The following is a 26,691-nucleotide window of genomic DNA, read 5'->3' as shown; positions in this document are numbered from 1 at the left end:
TAATCCCTGATAGCCCAACGCTAAATGACAAAACAATAAAAACAATAATGGCTGTATTACATTATTGTCAGTCTACTGCACATTAAGAACAGAGTAGCAGCAATGCCTCATGGATTTGCATGTTATATACAGAGAGCATAATACATTTTTCTGGTTAGGTATGATTTATGGTGTTTATTTACATATGATATGTAGCCTGGATTAACATATTTCAACTTCAACGAAAAAGATCAATGACTTCAAAATGAAAATGTAATATTCCAGTAATGTAGAAAAATAAATTATATTACTTGTATTGACATGAGGAGAATGATTAGTTTATATCTAGCACCTATTGCAACCACTTACTCTATACTATAATGAGCTTTAGCAGACATATGGTTATGACTATCCCTGGCACTCTTACTGCCACTTAACTTCTCTCACAGGAAATACATTATATGGGCAGAATAAGTGCTCGACGGTGTATTAAATTAAAGGGCATTTGATAGAAAAATAAGTGTAATAAAACATTTTAAATCATCCTTCTTTTTAACATATCAGGGATTGTTTTAAATTAACTGATCTTTGACAAGTATACATTATGCATATTTTACTCTTAGTTGTGTGTGCTTTTTTTCTTGCTTTGCAAAAAGCTGTGATTGTTTATAGATCGCACTCCTCTGCACTTTTATAACCCTCAATGATAAATACAAGTCCAGCCAAGTTTGTGTAATATAATTATTTTCATTTTCACCTCTGTTTTAATATATATATATATATATATATATATATATATATATATATATATATATATATATATATATATATATATATATATATTTTTTTTTTTTTTTAATCAAAAGGTCAATCTGAAATTTCAACAATATAAAGAAACTCATTTAGATGTATAGCTTCCTAATGCTAACATCTTTTATCACAGCTACCCAACTATTCAGAAAAACTGTGATTTTATTGAATGCCTTGACCAACACATGTACCAATTTATCAGCTACTTCCTCATGAAGGAAAATACCTTCATGACAAAAATGGAATAATTCTGTCTCATAATCAGAAGCCTTCTCATCGATGTGAATCCCTATCCCACCACTTTTAATACATATCTACAAAAACAGTGATATATATATAGTTATCAACTCTTCTTTTACATTTGCAGTTAGTATTGTAATAATAATGAACTAACCTGGCAATGAAAAAGTAAACGGCAGCTTTAAGTGACCAATAACAATATGAAATCTAAAGACAAATGCCTTATAATTGCACCATCAGTGAACGTTTCTGTGCTTTTGCCATTGGCAGTAACTTTTTATTCAGCAAGGACTTTGAAGGAATAACAATCATCTTCCAGGGGATATTAACTCATGCTTTTAAATTGTGTTGCTTTAATATAGCAGTTGACTGTCTACACTGCAATAGATCCCGCAGACCCTGACAGAGCCAAGTAGTAGGTAAATGAATACATGAATAATGACTAATTTTGACTGAATAGAAGAGCAGCTTGTCTTTGTCAGTAACCCAAGAGCTTCATTAGTAATTGTAAACAAGAGTTACATCTATCAGCTCTATCAACAGACTCTATCATCAATAACTATTGATTAGCTTGTCAACAGTCAGTATAGAAGGCATCTGTCTGTGTTCACTGGGTAAGCAAATACAGCAGTCCCCTTTTATCCTTTCCATATTTATTGTGCCATATTAAGCGTAGTTTAAATGACACTGTGCTTGATTGCTCTGTGTGTCAGTATGTGAATAAAAGTTTGACTGCTTTGTTCATTTTGGAATGTAATTATGCTGCAGTGAATATGATTTTCAGTACATGGGGAAAATGTGTATGTGTGTGCTATATTTTTATTGAACTTCACTGAATCTCTGGTACCTTCACTCTTCTGCTTCCCCTTCACACAGTAATGTGGGTATTGCTCTACATCTAACCAACATTGTGAAGATCTATGCAAAAGTTACTTGCTGATAAAACTGTGCTTACACCAGCTCGGAAGTCTCCAGAAGTTGTTTAAAAGTAATTAACCCAGCTTTTCATGCCATCCTGTCATGAGACATTTTTGCGTGCATTTATAGTGAGAGCACTGTTTGAACAGTATGAAGTGTTTTTGGGTCCCAATGTGGACTTATGTGTGACCTCTAGGCCACCCGGGTGCAAACAGACACAAAACACGCACACTCACATAAACACACACATCTAAGGAGCTTGGAAAGAAAACCTTTGACCTCTCATCCAAGAAGCTTCTTCAGTTTGACACTTCTCGCTTTTCTTTCAACCTCCTTAGATTACCATGACCTGGATGACTGAGAACCTTCACAGACATAAACACATACAATCACATACTAGACCAGTGCTTATCTGCTTTGACTAAAACCGTGGCTCTTGCGATGGTTTTTCAGTGAATGATGACCGATTACAGCATGTGCAGTCCAGCAGCCATCAATAGCCCCAAGTGTAGCCATCAGCAAGCCTTCTGGTGGTTGATCATTTCATGGACATTGTCTTTATCCACTTGTATTGGTCCTCTGGGATAAATTATTCAAAGTTCTGAAGGCATTCAGTAAGTTACAGCACACCTACAGTACATACAGTAGGCCTAATCTACATGAACACACATACAAAGCCTACTACCATACATACGTCAATAATAGAACAGTCTCTTTTTTCTTTATCATTCCTTCTAGCTTCTGTTTAGACTCTCAGCGCACTGGCATAAAAGTAAGGTTTCTTTCAGAAACTTGATTTAAATAAGTTTAGTGTTCTCTCCCCTTTGTTGCAAAATTTATGATCAAAAAACGCTTGAACTGATTCTTGGCCTCATGTGTTTGCTCCTTCAGCTGTGTTTCCTGCCTCAGAGACGATATTTTCTCAGCAGGTCAGCCTGCCACATGTACTTCCTCTCAGGGAACCTCTCTGGGATCTTAATCTTGCGGAAGTCTTGAATGCACTTTTCCAACTCCTCCTCAACTGTGAGCTTCTCTTTTGTGGGCCTTTTCTTGCAGCTGCTGGTATCACGGGAGCTGGCTGTAAGAGTGCGCAGCAAGTCACTCTTGCGTCGTTGTTCAGACTGCTGGACCATGGTGACAGGGCCCTTTTTCAGCGGCCTGTCCAGGGTTTGGACATTGGCACGGGGATGCGACTGGCGACTTACTGGGCCACAGATGACTGTTCCCTGGGGAGAGCTGGCCTCTGACTGGCTCTCAGAGCTAGAGGTGGAGAGCTCATTAAAGGAGGTGCCGCTCTCACCCTCGCCGTCACCTTTGTGGTTCTTGCAGCAGCAGTCACATGGAGGGGACGACCAACGTGATGGACCACCTGGAGAGAGAGGGAAGCAGAGCGGGAGCCAATATTAGATGCTACTTTTTCCACCTTTTCTTTTCTTTTAAGACCAATCATTGTGAAGAGAAAAATGAGACAGTGGCACAAAGAGTGGCACAAATTACAGAGACAGGAGAAGAAAGGAAAAGTAACAAGCGCTACAGACAGACAAAGACGAAAAGTCAGCTAATGCCAAATGGCAATCACATTAGGACAGAGTGACATGACATCGGGGACAGCTGGCTGGCCTCCAGTCATAGAAGTGAGTTGGCTGACTATGTGACAAGCTTGTATTGTTCAGAGAACTACCCTCATAGATTCACACTGTCATATGAAACAAGTGGAGGAGCTAAAGCCTTTTGAAAACAGACAATGAAGGTCCAGATTTATACGTTGTAGCCTACATGTATTCATACTAAAACAGTAGGAAGAAGAGCCAGGACAATAAACAATCATCTACACTGCAAATATGTGTGTAACCGAGGAAGAAAAAAAACAATGTGAGCAATGGTCAGTTTTAAGACAAACAAATAGCAGATTGCACAAGTTTGATTCCCCTGAAATGTGTAGTCTTATTTGCCATCATACTGTATTAATCTCTTTAACAATGAAACCAAAGGACAATGCACAGTTGTGGTTAGTTTAAACAGTGAAAACCACAATTAAACCAAATTTATGTAGCACATTGGAATCAATGTGAGCCAATCTACATCAATAAAGTGCAACTTGTATGTAGACACATTGTATTCTGGTTATATTCCTATATAAAAAGGAGATTTTACAACACCAGTTTAGCTCAGCGGGTTAGCAGGTGCCCATCTGCTGTGTGGCCAGAGACCAGCAGCCTGGGTTTGAGTCTGACCTGTGGCTCTTTACTGCACGTCTTCTTTACTGTCACTATCCAATAGTGACCAAAAATAATATTAACCTCCTAAGACCCAAACTCTTCCATGGCATGCGTTTTTAATTTCTCTTTGATATTTAGGCTGATTGGAACCTGATGAATGTAAAAATAAAGTTATACCAGATTTTTTTTTTCCTAATTTTTGTTTCTAAGAAAAATGAGAGCCACATATGAGGATATTCATTTAAAATTTCAATAGAACAGTTGCAGTATAATTTTCTCGTAAGTGGATATCAGGCCCTTGTAGAGCAAGATTTAGTATTTTGGTCTAAATAACCCAAAATGTAATGTCCACTAATGTGGACGCCAGGTCCTAGGAGGTTAAAAAAATAGGTTCTAAGAATCTATAAAGAAAATTCTACTTTAAGTCAAAGTTTTGGCCTGACCCTGAATGCAAGCAGTGATTTTGAAGGTGAATTTCTGTGTGTATATAGATGGCAGCAGACAACAGATTTTTGGTGATTTATGATACTTGTTTGTTCCATTATCTCCAGCGGACTGCATGTAATGGCAAACTGCAGACAGTTATCAGACTGACACCATTTTATTGCCATTTTATAATTGTCTTGATGCACATAGACACTTTGAAGCCAGGAACTGACAGTGAGTACTCTCAGACCTGGTCCTTATCTTTGAAGTAACCATGTCAACCCTGACTGACAACCAACAAGCCATGTCTCATTTCCATCATGAGACATGATGTTATTGTACTCGGTCATAATAATTTTTGTTGTGGTTTGGTCTACATCCACTTTTTTCCCTTGTGTGACTGTAGCATGAAAGACCCCATATTTAGTATTTCCTCTTTCGCCTTTTTGTGCATTTGAAAGCTCCACAAAGTGACAGGGCCAAAACGTGTAACTTCTCACTTTCTGTCATTGTTTCTGTTGTACAAAGACAAATCTTCATGCACTTCATGAACTAAAATCCAAGTTGACTTTTATTATTATTATTAGTTGTCGTCGTACTAGTAGTAGTAATAGTAGTAATAGTAGTAATAGTCACCCCACATTTTCCAACTGTTGGAAAATTGTTAGTTAGCGACGCTAGCCACTTTGTATATGGCTAACATTACCTTTAGCTTTGATGGATTCCTGTGAAGAATGCTGCAAAGCTAAGGAGCTATCAGAAACTGTAGAAACTTTAAGATAATTTAACAATGAATATTGACTGGATGTGGGTTATTGTATTTTCCTGCTTTGTTTTGATTTACTCTAATTTAAGCTGATGTTGTTTGAAACACGTATTAAGAAAATTGTGGAGTTTATTAGTGTTAATGGGGTTAAGCGAGCGGTCTCACATAATTGATCGACTCCAGAATGGAAGCAGTTGCTCAATCTAACCTCTGCGAGAGCGTACAATAACCTGAAACACTCAGGAACCAGCGCAGTGCCACACCTCTCCCTGCAGGAAGCAGCCATTTATTTTTCATGCTAACCTCCTGAATAATTGAACGGGTATCTGTTGCTGATGGACTTCTCTCTGTTTAGCGAAGCGAGAGATCAAAACCCCCGAGGCTAACACACACATGCCCCCACCTCCCTTTCTGATTTTGAGCCCCACCCCTCACCTCCCCTCAGCTCCACACACAAGCTCTGACAGGACTCAGCTTTCCACGCATCTTCTGCTCATCACATTCAATAATACCATTGTTTCTTTTCATGCTGCTGAGCATTTCACTTCAAACAAGATTGTAGAAGACTATAAATAACTCTGCTTAAAATAAATGCCCCCCTGCTTTTAATTCCCTTTATACTCAGCAGCATGCTTGGCTCGTTTCTAGACAGCAGAATGGAAAACAATTGATCCATCCAAGATTTGTTCCTTCTATTGTTCCTCATAAATAGTCACAACTCATCATAACTACATTTTTATGAGTATAGTTAGAATAGAAATTTATAGTAGAAGTTATATTTTGCTGTGTATGTTGTAAACAGCTTTGACACTGAATCCAAAGCGCACACCCACTGCTGCCTGCTGTATATTAAACAAAATTCACCTTTCAAAGTCCTTGACAGAAATGGAACACAACACTCTACCAGCAGTGAATCTCTTTAATTACCACTGGCATTTAGAGATTTAAACTTCCATGCACACATTCACAGAAAAGATAGAACATGTGATATTTCATTTCAACTTGCAGTTTTACAGGTATAAACACAATTAGAATGAGATCAGAAGAAATAAAAAAGATGCACTCCTGGCTGCAACGTAGAGGATTTAACCCCATGATAGCCATCTCGTCCCAGCTTTTTTACTGGACACATGAGTTAATTTATGTCACTCTGAGTGAAAGGCTCCCCCCAATCAATGAGATGCAGGCTTGTAATTGGTGACATGAAAAATGGTCTTATACCCTGGAGAATTGTCGAATCTGCTAGTAGCCAATCTGCCTGTCCACATAAATTTAACACAATGGGTACCACTGTTACAACAAATCAGTAAAACAGCGTGTCGTGTGTGTGTTTGTGTGTGTCCCTGTGGCTTTGCGTCTGTGCATTTGATATATGACATTCTGTTTAATCTTTGGCATTTGGTAATTATATCCAGGTCTATTTAGCTTTTTATCCTGTAAGTCTTGACATTGACATGCTGCTTTAATTCACAGGTACTGTGAGTAGCTATTAGCCTCGCGAACATTAAAGACTACAAGGAGGAATCTGATTTGTCACTTTGACTAGCTGAATTTCCTGTCAAAGCTTTTACTTCAGAGAGAAATTGGTTGACCAAAAAAGCTAATTGAAGACACTGCTTATAAGAGCTTACAAGAACAATCCAAACCCTGGTCATCAAAATTAAGGAAATAAATTCACGGTATGTCTCTTATCGTCACGTGAGCACTGTAATTACATGTAATTACATTACTTTCTCCTTTTTTGCACTTGCTCCTAGCCATTGATTTGTATTACATATGTAAACTACATCTTTGCATCACACTATAAAAACTTGCCAGTGTAACTGATCCAAGCCCATTGTCACAACCCTGTGAGGTCAGACTTCATTCATATAGAACTGGGTTAATATTTCTGTTCATTCTCTGTTAATACCACCATCATTTATGTTTTGGGTTTTTTTTCCAATGAGTATTGCACTGATTTCCATGTTTTCTCTGATCTGCAAATAAGAGCAATCTCATTTACCTTAAGTGTGATATCTCAGATGCCCTCAGTCCAATTTTGCATCACCATAGATGCATTTTGACAGTGTGTTTTACAGCTTCAAAATTTACACTGATGGAAGCGTTATAATTAAAGGTCAAGGTTTTAGTGTTTGAAAGGCTAGAGCTGCTACACAAACTGATTTTAATTATACTGGGTAGGAGTGATTCATCTTGTTGCTGAGTGTCCCAAAGGATGCTTGCATCCATCACTCAGGTTAAAATTTGTAATTAAAAGTTTGCTTGTTGTTTTTTGCCTGAGGTTATCTGAACCGTAAGATAAATATCCCTGCATCATCTACCTAATGAGCAATGACCATGTAGAGTGAGTCTTTAAGCCAATGGTGTGACCTATTGTAATGTGATGACACCTGTGCTGTATAACGGGTGACCTTGCATGAGTTGTATTCAACTCTAACCTAATTTCATCATACAAAACGGCCAGGTACAATTATTGTCACCTTAGATGAGTTAAGTTAGTGAGACGTTCTCTCCATGGTTACATGAAACTCTTCTAAATGAGCCTCGCTGTCAAAACCTAACCAGAGATTCATGTATTCCCACCTATCCCAGCTGTTACAGGACAGACCAGTCTATTTCAGGGTCAGCTGACCCAACATTCATATCTTTAGATTGTGAGAGGAAACTAGACAAAAGTTGTCAAGTCCACACAGAAAGGCCAGCTGGTGGATTTGTGCTATAGACCTGGAGGTGACAGTGCTACCCACATACCACCAAAGGAGAGAAGAACAGAAAACATCTTCCATTCAGTTTTTTTTCAATCCACATGAAAATAAAAGCAGAAAATTATACTTTTAACTTTGTTGAGGAAATAATAAAATAGGTTAGGCCTATAAATTAGACTCACTAACAGGACAGAAAGAAAACTACTGACTTTATTTGTACCAAAATAATACAAATTATCATGTGCATTTTCAACACTTCTCTCACCATAAAATATTTGAAGTCGTTTCAGAGTCGTGGTGCTGGGCACATCTTAAGGCTGATTTATAAAATCCACTCTTTACACTCAATTAATTCATGTAGCTGTGGTTTTCACAGAAGATAGACACAGAAATAGAATATGCAGTACAATGTGTAGTATTAGAGTCCAGCTGCACAGTTAGATCAAAAAACAAAAAAAATTTAATTAAATTAAAAACAGGTCAGAGAGGTGGCCATGTTACCCAGTATAAACTCATATCCTGGGTTGAGTTCGTGAATTAGAAGTGCCTCGAGAAAAGGGCCTTGATCGCCAAACAGCTCCAGTGACAGACAGTAAAACTGTTGTGTTATTGAGCCTCTTCTGATTGTGTTAAACTAATAAATCGAAAGCGGAGAAATTTCTGTTATTTCCTCAAAGGTACCTTGGGTTAAAAAGAAATTTGTTTTCAGTAACGCCGACTCAGATATAAGTCACAAAATATTATCTTTAAACCATGCACTCCTTCAGTCAGTTGAAGCATGTGTAATCCATGAGACAAGTAAATATGTATGTAAATGCTATCTATATTATCCTGTGCAGTATACGTATGGCATTGTGTGAACTAATGTAAGCCTCATGCATACATTGCTTCAGGGCTGAGTGCATGATGGTGTGTGCTTCTGTTAGTGCAGATAGAATTCCGTACTTTGTGTGTTAATGCTAATAAGTAACATGCAATATATGATATACTGACTGTGTGTGTGTGTGTGTGTGTGTGTGTGTGTGTGTGTGTGTGTGTGTGTGTGTGTGTGTGTGTGTGTGTGTGTATCTGAGGGAGAGAGGTATACATCAACAGTTCGCATGCCCACCTTTGGTCATCCCTCAGTGTGTAAGCGATATTGGCCTTGGAACTAATATCTGTACACTGTTGGGCAGAAAAGGGGATTCTGGTGTCAGGGCGGGCTCCCATTCAAGTCATCAGAGGTGTCAGGCTGTCAGCTATGCCTCTGGCCAGAGTCACTCAGAACACACACTGCTTCGGGTGTGTGTCTGCAGGAGACGTATTCTATGTGAAGCAGATGATTTATGTGATCTCGTGTTGTTTCTTTTCCGGGCAGGTGGGCAGGAGGTCGGACCAAAGTCTAATGACTGTCACATGGTATTACATGCACACACAAACACACAGTGCTTCCTGACAGGTGCCTGATGTATTAATCTCAGCAGGGCCCTCCACAACTTGTGTTAGCCCTGGCCAGTAAAAAGACTGAGCTTGTCACAGCACACACAGCACATATAAAATGAAATTAATGTTCTTATTACTAATCCATACATTATCTATAATTTATTTCCAACAGCTATTATTTAAAAAGGCTTGCTCATTTTCTTTGTCAAGCAGAATTACAACGTGTTTTCTAATGTGGTTTTGTCGAAGGGTCCAGTAATTATGTTTTAACAGTTAGGGTGGTCATGCAAGCATACAGTACTGTGCAACAATCTTTTTTAATTCATATTTGGCTTTTTAACCATTATTGCTTGAAAAAAAAATTCTTTAAGTCGTCTTCAGGATTAGTTCTCCAGGCTTCTTAAAGGACATTCAAAGCGCTTCTTTGAATGTTGGCTGCCCTTTTTTTCTGTTTTAAGTCAAGATGACCTCATACTGCTTCAATAATGTTGAAATCTGGGGCTTTGTAGAGTAAAGTCTATGACTGATAGTATTCCAATGTGTGTTTTTCTACCCAGGTATGCTTTAACTGCAAAGGCAGTCTGTTCAGGATCATTGTCATGCTGAGAAATGAAGCTGGTGCCAATCAAATGCTCTACAGATAGTATTGCATGGTGGATCAAAATCTGACAGTACTTTTCTGTGTTAATAATTCCATCAATTTTGACAAGATCCCCAATATCACTGGCTGAAATACAGCTACAAACCACAACATCTCTCAGTTTCTCTGTCAGGTCTTTCCTGGATTATCACTAAAAAAAAAAAAAAGAAAGAAAAAAAAATTCTGAAAATGGTACAAAGTACAAGGACTAAACTAAAGATGTAGTCGATTTCCCAAGAAGCGCATTGGAAGCCCTTTATAAAGCCTGGAAAACTACTTCTGAAAACCACTTTAAAAAATTACAAAAAACTCTGGCTCCTTGGAAGCAAAATATGAGGAAATAAGGGGTGACTCAAGACTTTGGCACACTACTGCAGTATAAGCTGAGATATTCTAAAATAGAACATTACCATATATGCCTAATCATTTTTCATGTAATTTGTCTTTACTGAGAAAATCTTAGTTGGCATTTTGCACACCGCACTCAGTGACAGGTGGTGCTTCATCACCCTGATGAAGAGAATAGCAGTCCAAAAACACATAAACATACTTTAAAATGTCTCTAACAGCCCATGCAGCAGCATTCAGTGCCATTGTTTCCAAATATGCGTGACATGTTCAAACAGCCTCGGATATTTACCCAAATATGCTGGTTTGAGAAAATTTGAAAAATACAAATCTGCTCTTCTTAAACAGAGCTCCAAGCACACAAGGCAGAGGCTGCTGGAGTATTTGGTGGTCATAAAAACATGAAAGGACTTTTTAATGACTCTTGAATGAGCAGATAGAGACATGCTGCACATTCATTTTGGAGCCTTTGGAGCCAAAAAGCCTTCTCTTTTAATTTGTTTTCTTGTTGTATTTCCATTTTTCTCTGCACTTCCTTCCCTTCTCTCCTTCTCTTGCCATGCCTCCCTCCTTTACTCTCTCTCCTAAAGCCTGTATCGATGGGTTGGCGCATCAGTGGAAGTGTATGGACGATTGCCCTCTGATTGATTTCTGTCATATAGCCTCTCAGCACTGGGAGGCTGTTCACTGGAGATAAATGATGTTGGCACAACAAAAGCAAATAAACCTCTTCTATCTATCACTCCCTCACTCTGTCAGTTTTTTCTGCCTCCCACCTCCCCTCTGCTGTCTGCATCACTCTGTTTCTGTGTCATGCTCCCTACCTGGGTCTCTCTCTCTCTCTCTCTCTGTCCTCCCTTTGCTTTATTAGTTCCCCCGCCTTCTTCTATCAGTCTTTCTGTCTCAGAATAAGGCTTCTTCTATTTCCATAAGTTGTTTCTAGTATTTTGTTTATTCTCTCTAATTATAGTGCTTCGCACCACATCTTGGCATATCAGCTGCCCCTTGACAAAAGGTTTTCTGTCAGATACCTGTATGGTTCCTCAAGTTTTCTAATGGAGCGCTTCAGTGAAGTGTTACAGCCAAGTTACTTAACAAACAACAAACAAATGATTAAATCTTTGTGGAATTATAACAGCAGAAAATACATGAGCAGCTCAAAATGAAAACTCACTCATTCGAGTTGAAACACATTAATCACAGTCATTTTGACTGAGATTGTAATTTTACACGTTATGTCTTTAAGGGGTATTTTAACAAGGAACTGCCCCAACAAGTTCTTTTGGTGTACCCACCTCCACTCCTCCTCTTACATCTCTTCTAATTCTGTTTGGTTAAAGTTTTCAGAAATGCCTGAATGCTTCTAGTTGAATTCTCTTGAGAAATGGGAGTCAGAATGCATCATGCTCACACCCATTAATCTTTTGTGATGGATGTTCCTCTGTATGAAAGTTGAGCGCTGGTACAAAATGGAAGCGACGTCAAAGACTGACAGTGACGGCTTGCGAGTCGCTTGGAACGGCCCTGTGCTCTAATCGTCTCTGAGATCATTTTAATTTTGCAAACTAAACTTTTTTTTACTTTAACTGAGACCAAAATATAGTCAGCCGAGGCAGTTTTTGGTGAAGAACATTATGCCAAATAGCAAGTAGGAGTAATGCAATAATGAACTGTGTAATATAGCACTGTAATGTGCTATATTACACACACTCATTGTGTATGTGTGTTTTTTTTAATATGATGCATGGATTCAGCCTGTAATTCGATCACAAACTCAGCCGTTTACTTTCACTCAGTGTCAGATAATTTCCTCACAAGAGCACTCAAATAAGCTGAAATAATCCCACAAAGTTGATTCAGTTCATCTGGATGCAGCGTTTTCCATGAGAGAAATGTTCCATCACTCATCCAAGTCACTTATTCAGTCTCAGCTGACTGCCAGTTTCCCCAGACTGCATATCGACTGCATAACGAAACTAGCACCACTGCCTAACAATGAGTCACAAGATCAGTTTCGTGATTATTAATATGCAAATTATTATGACTACTGATAAGTGGCCATGAGTGCTATTCACAGAGAGTCGGGGAAGTGCTCTAATGGCAGCATGGTACAATGGTGAATCGCTTCCTCAGTTCAAATAAGTTGTTCCCTTCTTCCATGCATGATCTCCGTGACTCCCGTCCAGGTTGTGCAGGTTCTCATCAGTGAAAAAGTGGCTACTGGCGTGTAAGTAGACTGTGGGTCTCTAGCTGGACAAGGTGGCTCTTATATGTTGTACCACCCATTAGCATTGTTTGTTTTCCCAGGTGTATAATTTACAGCAATCCTCTTGGCATTTAACTGCATACGCTATATTGCTCTGTTTGTGCCAGGGATCTTGATCCTTGGTGTTGATCCATTTTTGACATATTGTGTTTTGGGATTTTGAGGCCACCAAGATGTTGTTTTTTGTAAATATGTGTCTCATTCCTTTCCTATGAAAAACACTCGGTACATGAACCAAATACACTGAGCCAAATAAATTATTGATCATGCATCAAGACAACACACCATAAGAGGGGGGGAAGCTCACAGCTGAAGATAATTACGTGTCGGCATCCTAACTTAAAGGCAAAGAAATCTTAAACTGCTGTAAGTGCTTTAAAACTTGCACAACTTAGTGACAATAACTGGTGAAGTGTCACCTTCAATCCATGCTGATACTTTGTGTTTGCGTGTTTTGATTTCTCACTATTTACATGTCTTTTCAGAATTGTAAAATAAATGCAACCTATAAGTTAAATGTACCATTCAGAATAAAAATGTTAAATACCAAATGTTTACTTATGAGTAGTATGCAGACACTTGTATTAGATGTTTTCTTTTCTAAAGCTCTACTGGGAAAGTTTGGCTTAACGCAAGCTTCACCAGGCATGCTGAGTTTTAAAATAAATGCCTTTTCCTTTCAGCTAGCCCTCGAGTTCATGTTTCTCTACAATTGAATTGGTTGGAATTTCAGTCTGTCATGGTCACTGATTTTGGTCTCAGGGTTTTCACTTTAGGTTTTTTGCACTGATCAATGTTAAATGTTTTCTGTTTGGTGTCTCTGTTATTCTAATGTTGTAAGTATTTGAATTACTATTTTGATTTCGTTATCATTAAAGTATCTTGAGCTAAAGTTGTATTTATGTATTTGTGTTCGTGGAGATTGAATTCCTGTTAAGAAGATTTGCTTTTCTTGTGTTAGTTTTTATCCTTGGCTCTTTCATTCAGCTTCAGTTCCCACTTTGTGTTTGCTATTTGTGTTTCGTTCTGGCTGCATCTCTTCACTTGGCTTAAGTACTCTGGTCTCCGTTTCCTCTGCATTTACGTTTTGATTTAGCTATTATGGATCACTTTTTGTTGCACCTCCAGCATCCTGTATTTGGGGTCTTAACTAAACACTAAATGCAAATATATGAGACTGTGCATAACCGTGCGGTATTCATGCAAGACAGTTTATTTTGGCACAAAGTTTCAAGACTGCAATTCGGACTGCAGGCTTAGGATGCTGCATATCGTTCTCTCTTTTTTTTTTCTTTTTTTTTTGTTCGTGCCATTGGTCCACCCGATGAAAACGGATCATATATTTTAGTGCACAATGTCACAAGGATAAGTTACAAGTGTCTGTATCAGAAGGCTTACACTGCCACGCTCCCAAGAACATCAGCAATCAGGAGACAAGTGGTTTGAACTGCTGATAATTTATTATATAGTTTAAAACTGAATTACTAATGTTTCTCAACCCAGTATTACTGCAATCCCTGGGAAAGTAGAGATTATATAACTGAGGCGATCCAAGCAAAAACAAAGCTAAGAGAAAGTAAGAGTTTGCTCTTCCTTTGAGCATCAAACTGATCTGAGGCACCATAGAGAATCAATCAGAAAAGAGGGAAAATGAGACTCTGGCTGCACTCTTTGCGATTTTCTGGGGATGTGAGTCTATTTTCTGGTTCAGAGTTGGTATCACTGTTATATAGTGTATGTTATTTTAGCTCAAAAGCTCAGACAAATGCGTTTTTGGATCCACAAGTCAGTCGGCTTTTCATCGTTAGTAGAGAAGCTTCTGGTGCTCTCATGGCTTCCCAAGAAAGTTCAGTCCCTTAGAAACTAAGTAAGTAATTGTTTTCCCAATCACCTTTAGGTGACAAACATAATCCCTGGCTAAAATATTTACAATACTGATTTTTTACAGTGTTTATTTTTTTTCGCTGGGTAATTGCTGTCAACGTGTTTTACTATTACATCTAACTTAATTTATAAGTTTTACAAGAAGCACATATTTAAATGAAGAGTTTCTGTCTGGTTAGATGTTTTAAAAATATGTGCACAAGATTTTTTTTTTCTTGGCTCCATGCGGAGGTCAATAGAACAACAATTACAGTTGGCAGTGATTCAGCATCTTGCTCAAGGACAGTTCAGCGTGATAGATGCTGGTCAAGTCAGGAGTCCGGACCTGCAGCAGCCTGCTTTACATCTCTGTCTGGCTATTAGCTGTGGGAAGAAGCTTGGTTGGTCAGATATTGATTAAACTCTTCCTGGCCCCAGGAATGAGCTCTTGGTAAAGATGTCAGCTGTCAAATGAAAATTCAGCATATTCTGAATTAAAGAGGCATTTTTCCTTAACTGTGCTGTTTGTTCAAAGAATATTTGCAAGGTTAGCACAGTAGATAATTGGAATGAAGCGTTTCTCCTCCATCCCCGTCTTTCTCATAATGCAGCATTATTAGTCCCTTGCAAAGCAGTGTGAGCTGATGCATTTGACTATCCTCTTAAACAGGCCTCTTCTTTAATGCCAGCATTTTCTCACCCCTTCATTTTAAGACTCTGTCTCTTTGTGAGTGCGTTTCTGCACTCGTGTTTGTTTTGTGTGTCTGCTGGGTGGAAACGCTCATCTTACCGAGCAGGTGTTACATTTGGCTTCTGAGAGTGACACTACATGCTGACAGGAGTTTCCATTTCTTGCAGCACCCCTGAAGGGTTTTTGTGTCCCTCATTCTTCCCGCTTATTTCCTCACTCTCTTTCTCTTAGAGTGTCTGTAAATTCCATATTATAAAATGCAGTGTGTCTATTGTTAGACTGCAGTCATCGAAAAGTACATATATAACACAAAGCCAGAGCATTCTACAGATGAGAAAAAAAACTTACAGGATTCATTCTTCTAGATTACAAAAGGTATTTCTGCAAATTGATTAAACTTCTTGTTGTACTTACTTTTTCTCCTTTCAGTTTCATCTCAAATGTAGAAAAATTGGAGTATTTGCAGAATGAAGGAGAATGAGAAATTGAAATCTGACATAAACTAGTGGTGCCCTGTACTAACATGCTCTAGAACTAATTGTAGCAATGGGCACTTGAGTAATTTGAAATACTTCAGAGTAGCTGTGCTGACGCAGGCACAGTGAAACTTTCCTCTTGAAGACCAGTCCTACTGATTACTAATCAAGCCTCCTCCTCCTCCTCCTCCTCTCCAAATGTTCAAAAAGGTTCAATTTGAGAGATTTCTTTTTTTAAACAGACACCAGCCTATGCTAGCATTCATTAATAACCGCCACATCCAGACTGCCCTCTTAAACTTTCATCATGATGCAAACTAATGATCCCTCTCTGAGACTCTGTGTCTCCCAGCTCATGCTGAATGCCAGGCCATCAGTGCTCATACACTTACTGTTTATATTTACAACTTTAATTAGCCTGCCTACATTAATAAATATGAAAAAGGGCAAACTCAAAGCACAGACTGTAAGTCAGTAGCTTCTACTAATTCTACGTTACATTCTACCTTGCCTTCCAATTATGGCTACATACAGCACACATATCAAAGTAATGTACGTAGTGTTAGCCACTCAGACTTTCGCTGACATAACAGGCTTTTGCATGCATGTCACAAGTAAAAAAAAAAAAACAATTAAAACTTTAAAGTACTGACAGAGCTGAATAACATTGTCCAGTAACAACACAGTTGTCTGCTGGGAAACCTAATCTCCTAATCCATTTTTTTCTGGTTCTGATCTGATACCAATACCCTGGCTGTAGGTATCTGTGGATATGGAGTGCAGTACCAGCCTTAATTAATAATCTTTGTTTCTCACTCTGAGGAAGATATTCACTAGGCTGGACTTAAAGGCGTTAGTATCTTTGTAGCACAAAATGGAATAAGTAAATAAATCCAACAATATAAATTCACTGCATTTTTTGGTATTCGCTAATGAAATAAGTAATGAAAGCATACCCAGGATAAACATGGTGAAAAAAATTAATGTGTCGGTGTCATTCATCCGATTTATTTCTACTGATCTTATTTTGGATCAAGGTGAGATTCATTAAGCAGCAAACTGCTGTCATTTACACAGTAGTTTCACCTTTTTTTCCCTCACACACAGGTGTGCAGCTAATAGGATACAGCTGAAGTGAGATATTTAATCACACTGACAACAGTGTGCTTTCTTAGCATAAGCATAATAAAAGCCTACAAATGAGCATCAAACTGAAAGAACGCTCTTCTAGCTTTTATATCAGGACAGCCCAAACACTATGAGAAATGAAGAGACAGAAAGCATTGTTGTTCTATGTTAGTTCACTTTGATCACAGTTTGTAGTGAAGTAAAAACATTTGCCAACATATAAGTAGAATCTTTCTGAAATAGCCTTCCACCAAACTACTGTCCCTCTGCTGCTTGCTTCTTCTATTGTATGTTAGCTCTGCTGCTTGTTGCTGGTAGGATATAGTAAACTCAAACAACATAATGTTGAACTGAATGGATCAGGTGATAAACTGTCACTGATATCCAATCCTACTTTTTAGGTCAGTATCAGATCAATACCCCATTCAAATCACAGATCACTGCATTCCTAGTACTGACATATTATTTGACACATAACATCCACCGAAACATTGATGCCGATCAGTGGATCCACCCATAGCACCAGCTCGTGGCAGCTGGCACCTTGAATGAATCAGTGTTTTTAAAATATGTATTGCATTTCTCATACATAATGAATTATTTTGGTTACTTATGTGCAGATACAGTTAAAGGAGTAAATAAATACACAATTATTATTAAATACTTTTGACCCATTTGCTGATTTTCCACAAATCTAGCCTTCATTCATGTACTGCCATGCTTTTAAAAATAACAACTTAAAACACAACATTGACACAAAGGGTAAAAATGTCTCTCGGAGTTAGAAAATGACTTATAAGACAAAAAACGGTGGCAGTAATGACTGCAGCAGTTTATGCAAATCAGGATCTTATTTATATGATTTGAAAAAAGCTAAGCTAATTCCCAGTGACTGCAAACATCCACATGAATGTGTAAATAAAGTCACAGGTGACTAATGGGAGCCTATGAAAAAATAGAGTGGTTTTTAATCTGAATCCATCCAAGCAGAGCAGCATGAAGCAGCGGAAAATGTTGCAAGCATGCAGTAGGCATTAAGAGGAAATGCAGCACATGCAGATGATGACACATGGCATTAACAATAAGTCAAACTAATCATCTGAGAGGAAGGTAAAGTACAAATGTTTGACAGACAAAGGGGTGCAAAACAATGATGCAGACAATGCAAAAGTCATCATTATCTGGTCCTTGATATCCTTGGGAAAAGATGATTTTTCTACAGCTAAAAAGTCACAGAATTAGCAAATGTTGGATGTTTATTAAATATTTAGATAAAGTACACTGCTGGCAATTGTTTACTCTGAATACACAGCTACAGGCAAACGTTTGTGGCAATAAGTGTACACGGGATAGTGCAGCCAGTGAACCAAAATGCCGTGGCACAGTGCAGATCTGTGCAGATGATATCTGTACCAACAAACTAGCTGTAATCTGCAAACAATTGTTTTGGCATTATCGCCTCCCAGGAGGAGACCCGCAGTCCACTATATCTGTCCCTCTGTCATACACAGTCTCATTATCAATCTACGACACAGACAAGGCTTTTAAAATGTAATTGCTTATAGATTGCTCAATGTTTCTGTTGTAATACTGACATTATCTCGACTCTGGCATTGTTTCAGTTGCATCTGGATGACTGCAAACTCGAGGTTAAATGGCACTTTGTTTAATTTTAACTCCTCTATTAGCAACATCATTTGCACAGGTGGACATTCATTTTTCATCTTTCTAAAGATGACTATTATTTTTCCATCATTACCAACATCAACTATTTCATTTTCTCTTCTTTTCCTTTTCTCACATAAGTCATCAGTCTTGTTCAGCTATCATCCACTTTCTTCATCCATCTTCAATCAGTTTCCTCCTTTGTCTCGCAAATCTGTCATCTAACCCCTCTCATGCCTTTCTGCCAACAAAATTAAATGTCTGTGCATACTTCGTCCTCTGTTTTTTTTCGAAGATTTTTTTAAAAGCTGAAAATCATAAAAAGTTTAGCAAGAATCATGGCTTCCATTTCTGACATTTCTCTTTATGTTTTCATCAACAAGACTGCTCAGGAGGCTAAAGACAGTGCGCAGCAGTAACATCCCAGGAGACTGGCTCTTTTTGAGCAGCAATAATAATAAAAAGTATTGTAAATTAAACTACCATCTTGGGTTTTTTTTTTATTTTTAAGTCATGAAAGTCATGAAGGTTCCCAGCAGTTAAACTGGTGAATTGTGTTTTTTATTTCTCCAAACCCAGTTCCAAAAATGCTGTATGATTCTCTGTAAATGTAAATAAAAAAGAATTAAATGATCATTAAATGTATTTTATATCATAATAGAACATAAAAACAATATACAATGTTTTAACAAATAAAAGTCATTTAGAGCTTGATGGCACCAACATATTTCAAAATAGTTAAGACAGGGCCATGATTACCACAGTGTAGCACCCCCTCTTTTAAACAGTAGTCTGTATATGTCTGGGAACTGAGGTGACCAGCTGCTGGACTTATGGAAAAGAAATGTTGTACCGTTCTTGTCTGATATAGGAATCTATAGAGTTCAAGATCTGGACTGCAGGCAGTCGTCATCTGGACAGGAGCAGATGTTGCTCTAAATCCTCTATACACTTTTCAGCATTGATGTGCAACCTGTCAATTCCATACACTAACACATCCCAATCAGATTTGCGCTGGGCATTAACAACAAGCTGGATAGACCCTGTCCTCTTTAGTCCAGAGGAACTAGTGTCCATGTTTTCCAAAAATAATTTCACATTGCAATTTCCGTCTGACAACAGAACAGTTTTTCACTTCAGTCCTTTCTGAAAGAGCTTTGGCCCAGAGAAGCTTTGGCATCCAATATTGACTTTTGACCTTGATCCTGGTGCACAGAGATTTCTCCAGATTTGATGATGTTCTGTACTGTAGATGATAACATATTCAAACTCAAACTGAGGAAGATTATTCTGAAACAATTTCACAATATATAGATGTTTTTGGGGGTTTTTTACTGATTAGTGAACCTTTGCCCAGCTTGACTTCTGAAAAACTCTGCCTCTCTAAGAAGCTCTTTTTGTATCCAATCATGTTACTGACCTGTTGCCAATTAACATACATAGTTGTAAAATGAGTTTAGCAGTTCACATGACTGGCACTAATTTCCCCTGTGCGGTCTGCAGACGGGCATTTGAAGTCTTTGGGCAATGAATGTGTTGCATGTGTGAACAGTAGATGAATGAAACAAATACGCGAAATGATGGACGGTCAAATCTGAAATAGATTTTTTCAAAATCAGTTCAGAAAATGAATCGCAGCAACACCTCTGCCCCATCTCTGAATTACAAATAATTCAAAGATCAGACAAGAGTTTAAAACAAACATGAGCAATTCTGGATTCAGACAGAATCAATGTAGATGTCTGTGGCGGACGGTTGGAGTGATGAAAGGGCTGACTCAAAAGTAGAAACATCAAAAGATTTAAGAAAGACTGTTGGCTCTGAAAGGTATACAGACTGATCAATATAGCCGTGGTGTTTAATCCTCTCGCATCCTGGCAGGGTTCTCTGTATTTGGCCTCTTTATCTCTCATTCCATCATCATCTCTTTTTACTCGATCTGTTTTACTCTTTCTAAGCGGGTTGCCACATGCCGCACGATTGTCTTTCTTTACTGGGAGGAAAAGCTGAGATAGGAAACAGATGCGATGAGCTCTGGAGAGATTTGGTATGAGGCCAGCCAGGATCATTTTCAACTGAGGCATTTAGGCAGGGTGTTAGCACTACATCACTTCATATTGTGAATATCTCTCTTTTGTGCTTTCGCTCCTTGCAGGTGGCTGTGAGACGGCAAGCTTTCGAGAGTTTACCATCTTATCCCCACGAACTCTCTGAAAACAAAACACTACTCGAGAATTGCTTTTCCCCCTTTACACACCACTTCAAGCATCCATTTCACATTAAGAGCCTCCGTCTGGAGCACCATCTGTAAACGGCTCATCGCTGTTGTCCCATTTCACCTGGAGTATTCCCGGCAGGGATGATTTAAAGAAAACAGCACAGGATAGGGTGTGCAAGAAAACGAGTGTTTGGTGGACCAAAAGGAATTTTTCCCTCATGGGGACATGACAGTCTTTAGCGTAACCTACTGTAAATCTCAGCATGTTGATGTTATCACTGCACGTAGCTTTTATCTTATCATTCTGTTTCCTTCTTGCTTCTCTGTCAGTCATTCATTATGTTGAGAATGTGCTGGCATTTTATCAAAGCAGGAGGCATCAGTGTTCCCTGTGTGAGGCCACTCTTTAAAAAAAAAAAAAGTAAACACAGTTTCTACTGTAGCACCACTCATAAAGAGAAATTAGAGAAAAATGGAAGTGGAACAGCCTGGGCAAGCAAAAACCAGTTCACAAAAGTGGCTGTAACCAGTTTATGCACGTATTGGCTTGTCTGAAAGAGCACTTTTTATCCGCTTGTGCAAATGTGTGTAAACAAATGGGTATACATCATTATTTGAAATATTTAGGTGTACAGGCCAGATCTGATGATGTTATTATCAGTAGGATAGTGACAAAGCTGGACTGCTGTTTACCAACCATGCCAGTTCAAAGGCTGTACAGCCTTCAAGGCAACAGCTTTGAAATAGAGTTGGAACTGGAGCATTTTTTGGAGAACCGAAAGCCCTGGACAGCTTCCCAGGGGCCTCATTAGGGACTATGTATGATGGGTAGTTGGAGTAAGTAGGGCACAGCTACCGAAAGCACAGACAGCACAAAATCACACATGTATGTTTCTCTTTTTACCCACACACATTCATACAAGTACGTTCAGGCACACAGCAGGTGCCGGGAGAGAGCCTGACAGAGCACAGAAGTAATTGGCAGTAAAATGATATGTCAGGTCTTCTGTGTGCAGAAAGTGTCAGGCAAATCGCAGAAACAAATTTAGACAGATGAAAAGATAAACAAACTGTGTGATTGACACTTCTTGACAGAAAGATGAGCGAACTGAAGTGAGTGTTTGCAGTCCTCTGATTTTTTTTCTCAGTTTAGTTTAATAATTTCAAGTGCTTAGTTTTTTGTTTCCTTCATGAGTTTGTATTATGTGTATACATTTAAGTGTCTTTGAGTGTGTGGTGGATCATTAGCTGCAACAGCTTTGGCTTATTGTGACTTTTAGAGCATCTCCAGAGTTGATCTCATGTTAAGTGTCATTAAGCCACTCGTCTTTTCACACAGCTGGGGTGAGCCTGAATGTGTATATCTCAATGTGTGACTGAGAGTGAGCATGTTTGTGAGCTGCAGTGTGTGTGTAAGTGTGTGTGTGTGTGGGTGGGTGGGTGTGTGTGGGTGTGTGAATATAGTGGAAGCAGGCTGTGTTCCGTCATCCTACATTTAGCTCTTCTACAGCTCACTGGCAGAGCTCCATATGGTGTCTTTCAGTTTCTACCTCATACACCCATCACATTGTGTGATTTATGCTTTTTTAATAGGTAGCCCACCATACATACACACAAACGGGACCCAAAGCAGTCACACTTCGCAGTCACGCACGTCTCTCTGAAAGTAGACATTTAGTCAAAACTGCTGAATGAGGCATGTACGTGATTTTCAATACATGAGCAAGCCTTTTATTTTCAGTAAACCACATAGAATATGATATGGTAGAGAAAGAGATACTGAACAATTACAATACATTTATTATGATGATGTTGCAGATTTTTAAGTTAATGGTAAAAAGCAAGTTCATTTATAACATGAATTTTAGAACTTTATCAGTTTTAGTCTAATTGATCTGTCTGCCTGTGCTCGACATGCAGCTGGGACTGCTCAGCACATGCAGCTGAGACACCAGCAGCACAGAGGTTTTTTACGCCTTTGAGCTACTCAGTCATCTGGCATCCATTTAGAGCTGCAGCATAACAACAGACACAGAGGCATTGTTTATGCAAATGCATTCTAATGCATATATACTGGGTGCCACCAGTTATTTCTGACACACAGTAGCGCTTGTTTGCCATCGAATCCTTGGTTAACTCCACCTGTTCAATACCATAAATTGTCTAGTAACAAGTCCAGATGGCCAAATTGCATTCCTTTCCTCCAAACCACAAGTAAAAGCATTTACAGTATATCATACTAGCTCTCACATTTTGGCAGAGGTAGCGTACTCTTAGGAAGCTCGGCATTTAAAGCAACGCTTTCTGTGCTGAAAAAAAAAATGTAAGTTTTAACATATAACATAGTCATTATAGATATTTTAGCTTTCAGACTGTGGCTACCATTTTTGACAGGTGCTTATTGAATTATCTCATTTCGTCGTGTCCTTTTCTTCTAAATGCCTTTTGATTGGTTTAGGCAGGGAAATTAAAGCTATTGTTTCAACACATTCAAACTCCCAGCCTGTAACATGGGGATACTTATTCGGGTCATTTTGACACACAAGACACACTATTGGCCTAATTTTTTATACTACAGCATAGTGCTCCAAAATAACATCTTTGTAGGTGAGGAAGTACAAAAAAATCAAATAAAAAATGTCCACAAAGGAAGCAACAGAGATGTCAGTCACAAGGATCACAGGAGTGTCACCTGAAGAGATGGGAGTTTGTGAACCATGTAGGGTTTTTAAGTTTAATTTCCAGTCACTGTTTAAGCACTGAAACTAAACAATGAACCATGATGACAATAACAAGAAAAACACAGAAAAAAATTTCTCTATCTATCTCAAATTTTGAAGACTGGTTTAAACTTTGAAAAGAAAAAAGTAAAGAGTGTCTAAAAACATAGAATCAAGGAGTCCTGATCAAGCGGCTACACATGACAAATTAACTGTTTATTCATGGCAGTTCACCCAACTTCTAATATTTGCACATTAAATGTGTGGTTCATGGTGCAGATGTCAAAGTTGTGTTGGCGATACTTCCACATCTAGCTGGTGCTACTAAAGGAGAGTTTGTCACAAACAGAGAAATGTTATTTCAAGTGGCTGGTAATATCAAACGCAGCTAATATCAGCAGACAAAAACTTTGTTTCTGTGACATTGTATCTCAGTAGCGATGTAGTTAGCGTACAGTTCATGTGTTTCCCAGAGACAGTTAGAAAAAAAAAGAACGTTAGGCTAATGTGTGACACTCTCAGAGACGGAGAATGATGAAAGAAAGAGAGGAAATGAGAGAAGGATGGGGAATTATTTTTAAAGTTAAGGACTGCTCAGCGAGTGGAAATTTAAAACTTAAATGCCTCAATTTATTTCAGAAATTTGGAAAGGATCAGAAAGGATCCAAAATATAAGGCAAGTTAGTGCAGGTTAGTAGTAGTTACTGGTTAGTTCGTAGTACTGTTGTGAAGTTTACAGTGTTGCAAAAAAGTCTTGTGCACAGCAGCCGGTGGTGTTCATAGGTTTCAAAGTTAGGTTGCACTAAGGGCAGCAGTTTAATCATTTAAAATGATGATGCTGATTAGATTCACTTACAAGTTTGACCTTTTATGACAGCTTTATTTTGTCTTGGGCTTGGAAATCAGCCATAATAGGCTATCAAAACATCTGTTCATACGTTGGCACTTAGCTGGCTAAAGCAGCAGCACAGGTCAGCTGATCTGCAGACTGTACTTAAAGAAAAATCTGCTAGAATTCACAATACAAATTATTGTGACTCATTTCCAATTGATTCTTCTCCCCACGCTGCACTTGTTAGGGTTTCCCAACCTGCCGAATCCCACTTTAACCTCTGATAATAGGCTCTATTTCACTTATCATTTAACACCCTTTGTACTCATGCTGTGCTGTCTTAGTCTGTTATTGTTGCTTTTTCGTTGACCTTTTCTTCTACCCACAGTCAAAGTAACTTTGTAAAACCTTTTTTCATTTCTACCTGCTTGTTCTATCAGTCTTGCTTTTCAGTCCAGACTTACGTGTTAATGTTACAACGTCATATGGCTCTTCAGGTTTTATTCACTGGATTATTGGCAGTAAATGGGCCAAAGAATTATGACGAAATAATTCTGAACAGTCATATGATGATTATAAATGATGTTGCCTGTTTTGGTGGCTTTCATGTAAACCACAATGGCAAAAGCACATCAGAAAACAGAGACCTGGGGCAATGTGGCAGCTGGAAGAAAGTGGTCAGATTAAAAAAAGAGAAAAGGGTTTGGTCATAAATATCTAAACCAATAGATGTCCTTTTAATTCCTCCTTGAAGGATCAAACACATGTTTAATACGCAACCAATCCCAGCCTGAAGTAAAGCCAGTACATGCAGTGGCATTTCAAAATTACGCTTCAACCATTATCCCCTACTGAGTTGGACTCTCTTTTCTTACGATTATTACACATTTAACCATCGCATTAACTACAAGGCTGTTTCACACCATAAGTTAATGCACACTCTGCTTCTTCTGTTTGTGTAATTTCCTACAAACTGAGAGTAGCACACAAAAAATACACTCCACGACAGACACTGGATGGTTTCAAGATTAAAAAACTCACCAGGATAATTTTCCAAATGGACGTACCTACAGAGTTTCGGAGGCTAACACCAAAAGCGTATCAACAATTGCAGCATGGGTCTTAATTGTAAGAAGCAAGTCCTGGTGGATTTCGTTTTTGTTTTTTTTCCTTTTTTGCATTTGTGCTTGAAGAATTTCGTGTGTCAGATCCCTTAGGCAATACTTCTGACTCAGCAAGACACAGGGAACAACATCTTTCTGTGCTCACTCTTATGTCTCTTTCCCAGCTATGCTCTGGTGACCATATGTCACTTTTCATGTACAATTGGATTTTAAGGACTCTTACACAGCTCTCCTCCTGTCCCGCCACTCTCCATCCATCCAGCTGTCCTCCTGAGATACACCACATGCCTAATCTCCTAATTGGTAGGTAGTATTGGCCATTGCCTGAGCAATGACAGGGTGGAATCGATAAGGAGCACAATGCTAAACGACTTGTCCTGCTGTTTCTCTCGTTCTCTATTTCTCACTCTCTGCCCGTTTTGCTGTTATCCTCTCTGTTTAAATTCACAGTATCCAAGGCAACAGCCATTCAATCTCAACGCTGCGGCGAAATAAACACTCCTTTAATTTGTCTTTATTACTGCCCCATTGTTCTTTTCTTCATCTCTTTCCCCATATTTCGCACGTACTTGAAATGGAATAGTGAGCAGGGTTTGCAAAATGTCTTTCCATGCTCCATCAGCTTAGAGGTAATCAATTGAAACCTGGTTCTCAATCAATGCCACTAATTCCCTCACACCACCACCCCCTCCTCCAAGTCCCCGCCGCTCTCAAATGATGCATTATTCACTGAATGACATAGTGTGGCCTGTTTGATGAACAGTCCTTTAATGGACTTTGATGACCGATGTAAATGGATGGAGCATCGTGCTCGAGAAGAGATTGGATGAGAGAAAGGGGTCATACGGTACACTATTTAGCAAAACAAGGATACATCTATTAATATTTTTTTTGACACCAGAGGTGGAGAGAGGCAAAGTTACAGACAAAAGAAAGACAACTGTGACTGTGTTGGTAGAAGAGTTGCTTATCAGTTCTACTCCTACCCTATCCTTCTTTTTACTGTGTAATAAGCAAATTAACACCATAATTGGTATCAACAACTTGACTCTCATCATCTAACAGTCTAACAGACAGAATCTAACAGACTCCTCGGGCAGCACCATACTATGGATACACATTTATGTCTTTGCAACACGGCACTTTTCATGCACCATTTGAATAAAGGGACCTCTATTCCAAGCTGTGTGAATACAATGCACTTCTTGGACCACTGTAATGTCTGAGCTTCT

At 38.7% G+C, this 26,691-nt stretch overlaps 1 protein-coding gene across 1 annotated transcript in view; it reads right to left on the bottom strand.

Moving 5' to 3' along the window:
* Positions 1-821: 821 nt before the first annotated feature.
* The window catches only part of kctd16b (potassium channel tetramerization domain containing 16b), an 88,179-nt gene continuing 62,309 nt past the window's right edge, over positions 822-26,691 (bottom strand). Inside the window, exon 2 of the mRNA XM_082549561.1 lies at positions 822-3,316. Within this exon, the coding sequence (XP_082405687.1) occupies positions 2,853-3,316 (464 nt within the window). The 3' untranslated portion in view covers positions 822-2,852. The remainder of the gene's footprint in view (positions 3,317-26,691) is intronic.

This window comes from Aulonocara stuartgranti, assembly GCF_965226115.1.
Source record: "Aulonocara stuartgranti genome assembly, chromosome: 10".
NCBI classification, from domain to species: domain Eukaryota; kingdom Metazoa; phylum Chordata; class Actinopteri; order Cichliformes; family Cichlidae; genus Aulonocara; species Aulonocara stuartgranti.
Note: the sequence above shows the minus strand (reverse complement) of the source record. Positions and strands in the feature narration are given on the sequence as shown.